Source organism: Conger conger, chromosome 13, assembly GCF_963514075.1.
Source record: "Conger conger chromosome 13, fConCon1.1, whole genome shotgun sequence".
Lineage (NCBI taxonomy): Eukaryota > Metazoa > Chordata > Actinopteri > Anguilliformes > Congridae > Conger > Conger conger.
The window spans coordinates 22,257,350-22,272,762 of record NC_083772.1 but is presented as its reverse complement, the minus strand read 5'-3'; the positions used below and the strand labels follow the sequence as shown (position 1 = coordinate 22,272,762).

At 41.6% G+C, this 15,413-nt stretch overlaps 2 protein-coding genes across 2 annotated transcripts in view; both read left to right on the top strand.

Moving 5' to 3' along the window:
* LOC133107397 (olfactory receptor 1M1-like) overlaps window positions 1-6,881 on the top strand; it is a 7,397-nt gene extending 516 nt beyond the window's left edge. Inside the window, exons 2-3 of the mRNA XM_061216389.1 lie at window positions 106-327; window positions 6,849-6,881. Coding sequence (XP_061072373.1) covers window positions 106-327; window positions 6,849-6,881 — 255 coding nt within the window. The remainder of the gene's footprint in view (window positions 1-105; window positions 328-6,848) is intronic.
* A 7,082-nt stretch (window positions 6,882-13,963) lies between these two features.
* LOC133107396 (olfactory receptor 1468-like) lies at window positions 13,964-14,896 on the top strand. The gene has a single exon (XM_061216388.1). The coding sequence runs from the start codon at window positions 13,964-13,966 to the stop codon at window positions 14,894-14,896; it is 933 nt and encodes a 310-aa protein (XP_061072372.1).
* The last annotated feature ends 517 nt before the right edge of the window (window positions 14,897-15,413 follow it).

Here is a 15,413-nt window from a genome sequence, read left to right as displayed (position 1 = left end):
AAAGTTTATTGTGATAATTTCTCTTTAATTAAACTGTCTTGCTTTGATACAACCATCCAGAGGTTTGTAGGACTAGCATTACTTCTGGTTTGTCCTTGTTCTCAGATTGTCATGATACTATTTTCCTATGCACAAATACTCAGAATCTGCCTGTTTGCTTCTAAGGAATCTCAAATCAAAGCTCTTCAAACATGTACCCCACACTTACTGACTGTAATTAACTATGGACTAGGATGTTTATTTGAGCTCTTTCAAAGCCGTTTCAACATGACTCATGTACCTTATAAAGCACGCATATTCTTGTCTATATATTTTATAATATGTTCTGTGATGTTTAATCCTTTTATTTATGGAATTGGCATTCATGCCATAAGAGTTCAGGTTTTAAAACTGTTCAGTAGTACAAAAAGTAAGTGAATTCTACTGATGGTGAAGATGAAATAATTGCTTGTCTCTTTTGTGTTAAATTTTTTTTCTTAATGCACTGTTGAGTAATCAAAGCAACCATTATTTTATTTGGTTAATAAAAAGTAATAGCATTAAAAAAGCTGTGAAAGATTCAAATATTTGAGATATGAAATACACTCACTGAGCACTTTATTATGAACACCTGTACACCTACTTATTCATGCAATTATCTAATCAACCAATTGTGTGGCAGCAGTGCAATGCATACAATCATGTGAACACCCTGTTAAATATTCAGTTATTCATTAAGAAATGATCACATATCAATGTCTTGTTTTTATTTATCTCTGGAAAAGAAAGTGATCTAATTGCAGGTAAACAACAAAAATTAACCTTGTTTTACTCATTAAACAAAAGACATCAACATAAATGCATATTCTAACTGAGGAAAAAGTTAGGACACCCTACCCCCTAGTACCTAGTGTTACCCCCTTTGGCTGAAATAACTTTAGTGAGACGCTTCTTGTAACCATCTACCAGTCTCTGACATCGGTCTGAGGAAAGTTTGCCCCACTCCTCAAAGCAGAATTCTTTAACCTGTGAGATGTTTGAGGGGTTTCTTACATGTACAGCCCGTTTCAAGTCACCTCACAGCATCTCAATGGGATTAAGATCTGGGCTTTGACTGGGCCATTCCAGGACTCTCCACTTCTCCACGTTTTCAGCCAGTCCTTGGTGGATTTACTGGTATGTTTTGGGTAATTGTCATGTTGCAGGGTCCAGTTCCGCTTCAGCTTAAATTTTTTTACAGATGGTCTCACATGTTCCTCAAGCACCTGCTGGTACACTGTAGAATTCATGATAGATTCTATGATGGTGAGCTGGCCAGGTCCTGCTGCAGCAAAGCATCCCCAAACCATGACACTTCCACCTCCATGCTTCACAGTTGGTATGAGGTTCTTTTCCTGGAATGCTGTATTTGGTGTGCGCCAAACATGTCCTCTGTTCTGGTGTCCAAATAATTCAATTTTCGACTCATCTGTCCAAAGAACATTATTCCAGAAGTCCTGGGGCCTCATTTATAAAACTGGGCGTAGGATTCACGTCAAAAGGTTGCGTGCGCATGAAACCCAGGACAGGATGTAACAGGTGAGAAATTGTCCGAGGTGGGATTTGAACCCCGGCCTCTCACTTGTCCAAATTATTTGTTGAACAAACGCGTTACCAGTCAGCTAAAGACGAACTCGCCTCTAGCCAAGGGCAACAATGTTCTTTTTGAATTTGAGGGTTACGTCATCGGGGAGTGTTGTCGCGATAACCTGCTACCAGCCTTCGCTTTCACTGCACCATCCGTGCTTACTAGCAAACTAGCTGAGCTAACCATGCTACACTCACCCCCCTTTGACTTCTCCTCCATGTGAAACTCCGCAGCAACCATTTTATTTTTTTTATTTTTTACTCCCACCCAGATCCGGGTCACGGCACCAATGTAACAGGTGAGAAATTGCCTGAGTCCGAGGTGGGATTTGAACCCCGGCCTCTCACTTGTCCAAATTTTGTTGAACGAACGCGTTACCAGTCAGCTAAAGACGAACTCACCTCTGGCCAAGGGCAACAACGTTCTTTTTGAATTTGAGGGTTACGTCATCGGGGAGTGTTGTCGCGATAACCTGCTACCAGCCTTCGCTTTCACTGCACCATCCGTGCTTACTAGCAAACTAGCTGAGCTAACCATGCTACACGTACGCACAAAAATATTCTGATTTATGAAACAGTGCACACGCACATCCCATGCCGATTTTCCTTTATGAATCACAATCAACTCTAAATGTGGCGCACCTTTGCCAGCTTCATGACCCGCCCACAGTTGCCTATAAATAGGCAGTGAAAAATCCCTAATGAATATGCATTTCACGAAGACGACAGTGGCAAACGCTGAAAAGAAGGCCAAGAAAAGGGATTTCAACCATTTGATTGCCTCTGAAAAGCTACACGTGTGGGAATTATCCTGATTGATTGTAAATGACGAACAGTTCTGCACAACAAATGTGATGATGATGATGATAATAATAATAATAATAATAATGATAATAATACACGTTATTTGTCTAGCACCATTGAAAACACAGTTACAAAATTAAGAGATAAAACGAACAAAAATCCATAACAATAAACACATTATAAAACATAATATATGAATATGATAACACTATATGCAACTATGCACTCGTATCTGCCCGACTGAGGCATTGTAAACGGCATCAGTGCAGCGTAATTTGTCCGACTGTTCCCCATATTATTTATGAGAATACATTAAATAACATGAAGTATTGTTTAACAATTCGTCTACATATTTGAGGGATTATTTTACAACAACATCTCCGTTTATATTCATCATCCTAAATCATATTTTTTGGGCACTCCAGGGAGCATCAATCAAACAGCTGTTTGTTTATTCGTTGTAAGAGAGGCTTTTATCCGTTTTTGCAAATTAACTCTTCATATATGATACGTGAGAGGTAGTATTTCTATTTATTTTACACAGAGGTATCAATTTCACACCATTTCTTGCGTTTCATCCCATTGCCATCGGAGGCGCAGTTTCTCATTTCTCCAGTTAATGTGCGTATGCATGGGTCAGAGTTTCTTTGGAGGACCGCACATTTTCCCGTCAAGTTAGTTTTTTTTTATAAATGCCAAAGTTTGCTTTGAAAGTGGCGTACGCATTCTTTTGTGCATACGCAACGTTTATAAATGAGGCCCCTGGTCTTTGTCCATGTTCTCTCATCTTGCGGTCTGCTCTCGGGGTGAACTTGCTTGGATGGCCACACCTGGGCATGTTGGCAGTTGAATGTCCTTCACTTGTAGACTACTTTCCAGACAGTGGAATGGCTGATTTCAAAATCTTTTGAGAATCTTTTTAAATCCCTCACCAGACTCATAAGCTGCTACAATCTTCTTTCTGAAGGCCTCAGACAGGTCTTCCGCTCTCACCATGATGTTCACTCTCGCATCAACAGTCAGGAGCACACCACAATAAATGTCTGAGGTTTAAATAGGGCAAGCCTCCTTCAAAATGCTGAGTAACAATGTACTAATCATGTGCACCTGATGTGATACACCTGTGTGTGATTTCAGCCATTTTAGGTGGGAAAAAATGTGGGGGTGTCCTATTTTATTCCTCACCAGAAATTGCACTTTTATTTTATTACATTTTACAGAAAGTTTTGAAAAGGATTTTCTTCAGTTTTACTTGTTTAGTTATATTACTTGAATCTCTCAGTTTTGTTAAAATTGATATTAAATATCCATATGTCTAAAAATGTTTAAAAAACACACAATTTTCCATAGCGTGTTCCCTGTGCTGGAGCTTCAGTTAATATTCACATAAACCATCAGAATGGGGAAAAAAATTTGATCTAAGCGACTTTGACCATGGAATGATTGTTGGTGCCGGACTGGTTGGTTTGAGTATCTTCACACGCAACAGTCACTAGATTTGGCAAAGAATGGTGCAAAAATCATAGTGATGCAGTAATGCAAATAACCACACATTACAACAGTGGTATGCAGAAGAGTATCTCTGAACACATAATGCATCAAACCTCTAAGTGGTGTGTATGTCACGGCGGGGAGGACAGAGGAACCAGAAGCAGACACAGGGGTGTGGAAAATGACAGGTTTACTAGCAGATGGAGGGGCAGCGTAGTAACAAACAGGCAAAAAGGTCAAACCAGGGGGTCAGTCCACAGGCAAAAGTACAAAGGTAAATCCAATCAGAATAGTCCAAAAAGCAGGCAGGGGTCAAACACAGGAAATCCCCCAAAAAACAAGGACAAGGACTCAGGAACAAGGGCTCAGGAACAAGGGGGCTAGAACTAGGGGAAGGAATAAAGGGCTCGGGAACAAAAACAGGACAAGTACAGAAACATTACAGTGTATTACATTACATTACATTAATGGCATTTGGCAGACGCTCTTAACCAGAGCGAAGTACAATAAAGTGCAAAGTGCATACCCATAACCAGGGATAAGCGCACTGAAAGAGTACAGTCCTAGAGGGAACCTGTACAACAAAGATAAGTACTAGGGCCTATTTGATCATTGGAATTGTACATATATATATATTTAAAATAATAATACCACACCACACAAATATATGAATAAACAACTTACCTAGCCAAACAAAACTAGCAAAGGTATCATCCTAATGACAAGTAAATAACACAAGACAACAGTTAAGGTTTACAGGGAGATAGGGAGGGACGTGGAGAGGTGCAGCTTGAAGAGGTGCGTCTTCATTCTGCGCCTGAAGGTGGTAAGAGATTCTGCTGTTCTGACCTCCATGTGGAGTTCGTTCCACCACTGTGGAGCCAGAACAGACAGTAGTTGTGAGCGGGAGGTGGAAGTTTGGAGAAGGGGAGGCACCAAGTGGCCTGTGGTGGCCGAACAAAGAGGTCTGGCAGGCGTGTAGGGTCTGATGATCTTTTGGAGGTAAGCTGGGGCTGACCCCTTAACTGTTTAAAAGGTAAGCACCAATTTGATGCGAGTCATGACAGGCAGCCAGTGGAGGGAAGTAAGCAGGGGGGTGACATGCGAGTGTTTGGGAAGGTTGAAGACCAGAAGAGCTGCTGCATTCTGGATTAGTTGGAGGGGTCTGATGGCGGATGCTGGGAGGCCAGCCAATAGACAGTTGCAGTAGTCCAGTTGGGACAAAACCATCGCTTGGACCAGGTGCTGGGTCGAGTAGGGGGTGAGAAAGGGGCAAATTCTCTGGTGCTGTGTTGGAGGAATCTGCATGACTGGGTCACCGCCGCAATGTTCTCAGAGAGGGACAGTCTGCTGTCCATCACCACACCAATGTTCTCAGAGAGGGACAGTCTGCTGTCCATCACCACACCGAGGCATCTGTGAGGTATCCCCAAGGGAAATGGAGAGCTCCAGATGGGGAGAGGTAAGAGCAGGAATGAAGATCATTTCAGTCTTGACTGGGTGGTTGTCCATCCAGCTCTGGATGTCACTCAGGCAAGCAGAGATGTGGGCTGAAACCTGTGTGTCTGATGATGGTAATGAGAAGAAGAGTTTGGGTTTCATTAGCCTAGCAGTGGTAGGATAGACCATGAGCAGTGATAACAGGGCCAAGGTACAATAATTGCATTTCTGCTGTCACTTTTCAGGCAGCGTCATCTGCTGAATATAATTATCTTGCAACTAAATGTGTCAGGCACCACAACACCAAACCCAATAGTGAGACCACAGAAGTTAAAGTCTTTATAAACTTTGCTGCAGCTCAGACAGGCAGGGGTCGAGAACCAGAAAACGGATAATTTAGCTAAGGCAGTTTATAATCGAAAGTATAAGCAATGGACCGGTATCCAGGAAAACAGAAACGACACCATCCAAAAGATTGGTTGGGGTCACAGGGAGAGGGTCAAAAACAATAAGGCAGTCCAGACAGAATCGGAAACTAAAATCACAAACCGGTAAATCAAAGGGAGTCAATGCACAGCAGGTTAAATCAGAACAGAAGGATAATCCACAAAACAGAATGGGTCGAAACACGGGAAGTCAGACATGAATACATGCTAGTGAGCATGCCAAAAGCACATGCCAATCTGCAACAAACTAACAAAATAGACAGGTTTAAATAGATAATGAAGGGGAAAACAGAAGCAAGTGTGCAAAACAATCAGAAAGTGGTATACAGATCAAACGAATGACAAGGAATGAATGAACTGACAGACAGACTATGGAAAGCACAGAGGGTAACAAGATACAGAAACTCTAAGGAAACAAAACAGAAAACCGAAAACACCGATCCTGTCCAAATGAGAGAAGGAAAGTGCAAGAGCAGCTTTACTGCAATTGCCAATACCTTCATTTGTATGTTCGTGAAATTGAAAATTGGCAGGATCAGAGCCACTTGTTTAATTTTGAACATTCATTCTTTTGAGCCTTTCAACCATCAAAGCATTTCATAATTTTTACTTCTTTTATGTCACAGGTGTCAAACTCCAGGAGGGCCGCAGTGTCTGCTGGTTTTTGGGATGTTGTTCATTTCAGCACCTGCCGTTCATTCAAGTCATTGGTTGGCTAAAGAATCCACACACCTTGCAGAGACTGTGGCCCCCTGGGTATTCAGTTTGACACCCCTGTTTTATGTAATAGTTTGCCTTGCTTAGTCGGGAATTACCTCTTAGAGCCACTAGAGCATGCCCCTGTCACATTCATTTCTCTCTCTCCTGCAGTCAATACTCACTGATTGCATGAGGATTGGATAATCGGGAACAGATGTACCAGATCTATAAAAGCCCAGTCTTTTCTAGACTTGGTGCTTGTTTGATACTTCTTTTGCATTGTTAGTCTTTGAATTTTGTTTGTGCACTAATGTGAGGTGTGGACAGACTAGCATAATTTACCCGTGTTGTTGTTGGAAACAGGAGCTGAACACGCAGCAATCCTTCATCAGCTGAGGGGACAGATGGTCCACCTCACCTGCATGTTCATGTTTTATTTTTAGCGCACAAATGTCAGACACATGACAGTTGGAAGACGGGATTCCTCTGGGAATTGAGACCCTGTCAGAATCTTCTGTCTAGGCAAAGTGTTAGGGTGGGAATTTATTGAACCCTGTGCTGCATGCTTGCTCTCATATATGCTGTTCATCCTCCAAGTTTATTTTTTGCCTTGTGTTAACGGCTACCTTTGTTAAGAGTGGCAGGCTGAGTTTTTAAGGTGGATGGTAGAGATACTGAGGCTCTCTTGTAATTAAGACGATTGGCTGAGACTTCCTGTGGCTTGGGGCAGGTGTGAGGGAGAGGACAATGTTCACCCTGTTTGTATGTGGAACTTTCTCTTGGCACTGCAGTGTCGTTTTGCCGTGGCATGCTGTTTCCAAGGCTGACAGCTGCTTTGCGCTTTATAGCAACACAAATTAATTTTTGTCACTTTATTAAAAATGCAGTGTTTCCACTCCCGTAATGGTTTAGTGTCGGTTATTGTACGTATTGCACTGAGGCTATACACCACTGCCGGAGGTAACATCCCTATGATAGAGCGTTGCACATCTTCGTTACCTGGGGATCTATGTAGGAGGTCTTTGTGATGGGTTGTGTAGTTGGGTTACTTCCGTATGGTTCTCTTGGTGGAGATGCTTATGTGTTTGGTTTCCTTCTTAGTGCCGGTCTTTTTTATGTTTTACACTCGGTTAAATTTGTCTAGATGGAGTGGTGTGAATCTCTGATATTGTCCGAAGCATATTGTAGTTGTGTAAATATTAATGTATGTTTGTTGGTAATGTGGCTTTTCACTAAGTCTAAATACACAGTGTTTGCACATCGCCCTGCTCAGTGGGAGAGCTCTGTGACTGTCGGTGGCCAGGGGTTCTATGTTTGCTACCCGCGTGGCATCCTGTGTTTGTCTAATTCCCTCATAAGTCTCCTGTACTGTCATTGGAGCCGAGAAGGGAGTGTCCTTGGTGAATCTGTTATTTCATAGCTTTTATAAAATCACGGAGCTTACATGTGTGTAGGAGTTTGTCCGTCTCAGCTGAGAGCCTCGCAAACTCCTGTTAGATGGGGTTCTGTGTCTGAAGACCCCCATTGCTGTTTGTGTGCACTTTATGCCAATGTCTAAATAATCCTGTTTTGTCAGTGGAATTAGAGGCGTAATGTTGTTTTGTGTGTTCTAGCCTCGGTATAAGTGGTCCGCTTTGTCTGTTGAAGTAGTGTTAATGTTTTGTGTGTATGTTAGGGTGAAGGTTAGTGTTTCTGCTTTGTCTTTCGTTGTCACTCTGGTTACTGATCATATGTGTTCTCCCTTTCGTTGTGGGCATGCCCACTTCCTACTTCTTATGGCCACTATAGTCAGTGGGACGTGAGGTTGAGTTTCCCTGCCATATGTTATTTCCTTGCTCGATTCAGATGAAACTTCTTGACCGTTTTGATTGGTCATTTTGCTTGGCTAAGTGCCATGGAGTTATCTATTCCCTTTATTGTTTTCCCCTTTCCTCCTCTGGGGTGTATCCCTTGTCTCCAAGCATGCCCCCCAGAAAATATTAGTGGTTCTCACATTACATTACATTACATTACATGGCATTTAGCAGACGCTCTTATCCAGAGCGACGTACAACAAACTGCAAATTAAACACAAGAACAAGTGCAAAGAGGACCTGAGAGGACAGTATTGTTCCGAGTCCTAGTGTAAACATGCAGAAAATCAGAACCCTTTAAGAGTACAATCAACTTTAAAACTAGCATACCACAATTGCAGCTAGAATACAAAAAATAACAATACCTATACAAGTAACAATATCTATACAATCTATACATAAGTGCCATTACAGTCTAAGGCTAATCATGGTGGTGAGTTGAGGAGGGAAAGGTGTAGCCTGAAGAGATGGGTCTTCAGTCTGCACTTGAAGGAGGTCAGAGACTCTGCCATTCTGACATCCACCGGGAGGTTATTCCACCACCGTGGGACCAGGACAGACAGCAGTCGTGAGCGTGAGGTGCAGGTGTGGCGAGGAGGAGGCGCCAGACGGCACGAAGTGGCAGAACGGAGGGGTATTGTTGGTGTATAAGTCTTGATAAGGGATAGAATATATACAGGGGCTGATCGTTTAACTTCCTGGTATGCGAGTACCAAAGTTTTAAATTTGATGTGAGCCATAACAGGCAGCCAGTGGAGGTTGCGGAGCAGGGGGGTGATGTGAATGTCTGGGAACATTGAATACCAGACGGGCTGCAGCATTCTGGATCAGTTGTAGGGGTCTGATGGCAGATGCTGGAAGGCCAGCCAGCAGAGAATTGCAATAGTCCAGGCGGGACAGGACCATTGCTTGAACAAGGAGCTGAGTGGAGTAGGTGGTGAGAAAGGGTCGGATTCTCCGGATGTTGTACAGGAAGAACCTGCATGCCCGGGTCACCGTAGCGATGTTCTCAGAGAAGGATAGCCTGTTGTCTATCACCACTCCAAGGTTTCTTGCACTAGTGGATGAGGTCACTGTGGTATCCCCTAGTGAGATGGAGAAATCAGAGAAGGGAGAGGTTAAAGCAGGGATGAAGATGACCTCCGTTTTACCTGGGTTGAGCTTTAGATGGTGGTTGCCCATCCATCCATGTCTCTCAGGCAGGCGGAGATACGGGTAGAGACCTGTGTGTCTGATGGGGGGAATGAGAGAAAGAGTTGGGTGTCATCAGCATAACAATGTTAGGAGATGCCATGAGCAGAGATAACAGGGCCAAGGGATCTTGTGTAGATGGAGAAGAGGAGGGGTCCGAGGACTGAGCCCTGGGGGACTCCTGTAACAAGGGGGCGAGGGGTTGACACCCCTCCAGCCCAGGACACCTGGGAGGACCACTCTAAGGCTGTGCTATAGATCCCTGTGGATGCCAGGGAGGCCAAGAGGATGGAGTGGTTGACCGTATCGAACGCCGCAGAGAGATCAAGAAGGATCAGGACAGAGGAGAGAGAGGTTGCTTGTGCAGCCTGAAGGGACTCATTGACAGAGAGGAGGGCAGTCTCTGTCGAGTGGCCAGGTGTGAAGCCGGACTGGTGGGGGTCCAGCAGGTTATTCTGTGAGAGGAAAGAAGAGAGTTGGTTGGAGGCAGCTCGTTCAATGGATTTGGATAGAAAAGGAAGGAGAGATACCGGACGGTAGTTTTGAATGCAAGAGGGGTCTAGAGTGGGTTTCTTTAGGAGCGGGGTGATGTAGGCCCTCTTGAATGATGAGGGAAAGCAGCCAGAGGACAGAGAGGAGTTAACAAGGGAGGTGACAAATGGGAGGATGTCAGGCGTGATTGCCTGAAAGAGGTTTGAGGGGATGGGGTCCAGGGCACAAGTAGTAGGGCGGTGGGAGCGCAGGAGGTGAGTACATCTTGTGGGTAACTTTCAGAACCCAACATGGTTGCGTTTGGTCCTCCGACCCCGTTCCCTCAGATTAATGTATAATATTGCAAAAGCGAAAAGCGAATTTCCCAGAGAAATCTGATGATTTCCCCGGCTGGGCTAAAAATCGGTCGCTGCACTTACCCTGTGACAAACATGCGCAGAAAGAATATGCATTTCATCCAAAGAAAGTAGTCAGTTTAACTGTTTCCATGGCATATATTCTCATTTTAATTGGATTGTCAAATGGTTTCGACTACCAATTTAGTGGTTACATGAGGCATTTTTATTCTGATTGGCCTGTTAATCCGATTAAACGTGGATGGCTCCATGTAGACAGGGCTTGTGAAATATGGTGCTCACTGTTTCTCCGCTCACTGTTTATAGTGTTTACCAGTGTTGTGATACCAATTAGCTCTGATGCATGTTTAGGATTTGTTGACTTGACCTGTGAATCTTGGGTTTTGCTCGACTAAGTTAAGACACTTTCATGTTAGCCATGTGGCATAGGTTACCATGATGATATACCCCTATTTAAAGCAAGTCAGTTAAGGGAGACAGAAAACCCAAGGTTATGGCTGAGGTTAGCTCGGTAACTCTGTAATCTTGCTTTGTAGTGTACTCCCCTGATCTCCTGGGATTTCTCGACAGTCTCTTGAGTTAACAGAGAATGGTGTAAAAAAAAACAAAACAAAAAAAAACAGTGAGCTGCAGCTCCATGGGCAATGAGAGAGGTCAGAGGATAATGGCCAGACTGGTTCAAGCTAAGAGGAAGGCGACAATAACTCAAATAACCAGGTGTTACAACAGGGGTATGCGGAAGAGCGTCTCTGAACACAATACGTCAGACCTGAAGTGGAAGGGCCACAGCAGTCAAAAACCAATAAGTAAAAAATAAGTCAAATTATGCCTGCAAGCAGGGTTGAGGGGGCCAAGCAGTTTCGATTTAGAAAATCAAAGATCCATCTGATACCTTTTCCTGAGGCTTGGGGTCTGAACATCTTCTGTGCCAAAATTGGTGAAGATTGGATAAAATCAGTGGCCAGTGAACTTTTTCAGAAAATCCAATATGGCAGAAATTTACGTCAGTGAATTTGTTTGTTCCAATGAAAATGTGTTTTGTTGAATATAAGGTTCTTGAAAATGTACAAAGAATGGAAAATCCAAGGAAATACTTGATATTTCTTTGATTTACTTTCATTGAACTAGGCTTGATCCGAGGAATCAATCCAACATTACCTCTTTTTTAAAAATTTAATTGGGCATATGGCTCAAAACTTGCATGCATAAATGTACCTCCAAATTTAACCTATTGGTGGCGCTAGACAGCTCAAGGTTGAGATGTGAATCTTGGTGAAAAGAATCATGGGATGGTCCCCAATCAGTATGCCAAATTTTAAGACTTTTTACAACACGGTTCTAGGGGCTGCCATAAACAACCTAGCCAGAAGAAAAAGGTGATGAATAATAATAATAATAATAATAATAATAATAAGAAAACACAGTGTGCGTATGCAGCTTTGCTGCTTGGCCCACAATAAATACCTAATAAATTGGTCAGTTATGTCTATAACATAGACTCTAAATTTTAAATGGACATGCCTGCAGATATTAAAGACAAATTGCAGTATCTAAACCATGAGCAGTCTTTGTTTAACTGTTTAACTGGCACAAAATGCATGTTGTGTTGTTGAGGCTGTCCTCAGGTGTTGAATTTTATTTTCCTGGGATTTAGGAGCATGACAGCCTTTTCATATGGACTTATCTAGAACATTTTAAAAATGAGACTGATCTTAATGAGATCAGGGAATATACTGGATACCTCAGGTAATGACGTATATTGATAAGCTGTAACATCGCAGGTTGGTGTGTAGTTTTACTTGGTTGTGTCATTATAAAAGGCTCAAAGGTAGAGGTATCTGTTTCAGTCACCCAGATCTGCTGTATGACTGTAGAACTGCAAGAACTCTGAAACCCTTTTTCTGAAGCCATCAAAAAATTTCAAAGAACACAGGTAGTTAACAAAAATTTGTTGTATCATATGTGTTTATATTTTCCTGAAATTTGCTCAGTATTCTAAAGGTAGATCAGTGGTAATACATCAGTCTTTCTTCATTCTATTGATTGTTTTGTGATGCAGCCTGCTTTTAAATTAATCATGATGGTTATGATGTAGATTATTATTACAATTCATAATAATCATACTACTACTGTTGCTGCTACTACAAACTACTGATTTACTACTGCCGTTGCTACTTCTACTCAGAAGAAGAAGAAGAAGAAGAAGAAGAAGAAGAAGAAGAAGAAGAAGAAGAAGAAGAAGAAGAAGAAGAAGAAGAAGAAGAAGAAGAAGAAGAAGAAGAAGAAGAAGAAGAAGAAGAAGAAGAAGAAGAAGAAGAAGAAGAAGAAGAAGAAGAAGAAAGTATACTAAGACAATATTAATTATCTTCTTGTTACGGTGAAATCAGAGTACCTTGATGGATTGTAGATAAGGCCTATGATCAGTGTGATACTTTTAAGATATTTTAGGTTATGAAATTTAGTTTCCACCACTTGGTGCTACCAGTCTCCAGCAGGTAACATGCAGGGGCTTCACTGGTTATCCTCCATGATCCCCATAGGCACTCTTAACGACACAGCCAAGTCAATCACTGTTCAATTGAGTTTCTAAGTGATTAATTTATAAAAAAATAAATATATATATATATATTAGTTGATATATGGGGAAAGTCAAGAAAAAAAGTGAACATGAATGGAAGTTTTTGCTATGAAAATCATGGTGGGACTCTTTGTGCTGCCTGATGTTTCCTTCCCTTCCTTTAAGGGGGAAGTCCCTATATTCCATCCATCCATCCATTATCTTAACCCGCTTATCCTGAACAGGGTCGCAGGGGGGCTGGAGCCTATCCCAGCATACATTGGGCGAAAGGCAGGAATACACCCTGGACAGGTCGCCAGTCCATCGCAGGGCACACACACCATTCACTCACACACTCATACCTATGGGCAATTTAGACTCTCCAATCAGCCTAACCTGCATGTCTTTGGACTGTGGGAGGAAACCGGAGTACCCGGAGGAAACCCACGCAGACACGGGGAGAACATGCAAACTCCGCACAGAGAGGCCCCGGCCGACGGGGATTCGAACCCAGGACCTCCTTGCTGTGAGGCGGCAGTGCTACCCACTGTACCATCCGTGCCGCCAGTCCCTATATTGACAGGATCAAATATGGCAGCCAGTGGGGTTTCTTTCTGAATCTGATCATTCAAGCACTATTTTAGGGCAAATGCATTTCAGTCAGACACTTTGGTTGAAGTCAGTCATTAGGGGCTTCTTTGCTGTCCTTTGTTTGTTCCAATGAAAATGTGTTTTGTTGAATATAAGGTTCTTGAAAATGTACTAGGAATGGAAAATACAAGGAAATACTTGATTATATTGATTACTTAATTATGTCTCTACAGAAACTGGAAATAAGTTTGCAAATTGTAGATGTACAGTACATTAAAAAAATATATATTATTATTTTTTAAATTCTATATATTTTTCATAAATTACATATAGAATGAACACTAACCACTGTGGCTGATGAGCCAAAAAGGTTATGTTAAGCTCTGTTGCTAACCCTCACATTCTTCTCCACAGCACTGACTCTACATCCAGGTGACCATGGAAAATGTATCAGTAGTGACATCCTTCATATTGACGGCATACACTGAACTGGAAGATCACAGATATTTATACTTCATGTGTTTCCTGTTTTTATACATTGTGATATTATTGGTCAATTCAGTTTTAATCATTGTAATTTACACTGACAGAGGTCTGCATGAGCCCATGTATTTATTTATATGTAATTTAGCAGTGAACGGAGTGTATGGTAGTACATCTTTATTACCTTCTATGCTCAGCCATTTGTTTTCTCATAATTATGAAGTATCTCTGACCAATTGTCTATTACAGATATATTGTTTACACTCATATGGTACAGTTGAATTTACTATTTTAGCAGTGATGAGCTATGACCGGTATGTTGCCATTTGTTTCCCATTACACTATCACCTCCTCATGTCTCCAAGAAAAGCTTATGCAGCTATTGCATTGTCCTGGATTATTCCCTTTCTCTATTTTGCCCTTTATTTCATATTGACTGTCCGACTTTCATTTTGTGGCAGATTTATAGAAAAAGTTTATTGCATGAATTTCCCTTTAATTAAGCTGTCTTGCTTTGATACAACCATTCAGAGGTTTGTCGGACTAGCATTACTTTTGGTTTCCCCTTGTTCTCAGATTGTCATGATACTATTTACCTATGCACAAATACTCAGAATCTGCCTGTTTGCATCTAAGGAATCTCAAATCAAAGCACTTCAAACATGTACCCCTCACTTACTGGCTGTAATTAACTATGGACTAGGATGTTTATTTGAGCTCATTCAAAGCCGTTTCAACATGACTCATGTATCTTATAAAGCACGCATATTCATGTCTATATATTTTGCAATATTTTCTGCCATGCTTAATCCTTTTATTTATGGAATGGGCATTCATGCCATAAGAGTTCAGGTTTTAAAACTGTTTAGTAGTACAAAATGTACATGAATTCTACTGATAGTGAATTAAATAGTTGCTTGTCTCTTTCTTATTATTATTATTTTTATTATTATTTTATTACTTTTGAGCAATCAAAGCAAATAAGTGAATTTAATATGTTAATAAAAACTGATAACATTAAAAAACACTGACATAGTTGAGATTAAATATATGCTTTTTTAATGGTTTATGTATTTTTACAGATCTGTCATGGATGTCCTGTCATGGGCCTTGTCTGTAGGGATGTCCCCAGAAAATATGCGTGGTTATCTCACGTCTTGTGGGTAACCTTTAGAACCCAACTTGGTCATGTTTGGTCCTCCGACCTTGCTCCCTTACAACATACTGTATAGCCAAGTAATTCAATCTAAATATTATGATATTGATAATATATACTCCTACTGTGGGAATTGCAGTGGAAATCTGATTCATCTAGTCCACAGTTGCAAATCTGTAAGGGAATTGGGGAACAAACGTCTCCTATATATTTCTGTGAACTTTACATTTACATTTCTATGAAAGTTGC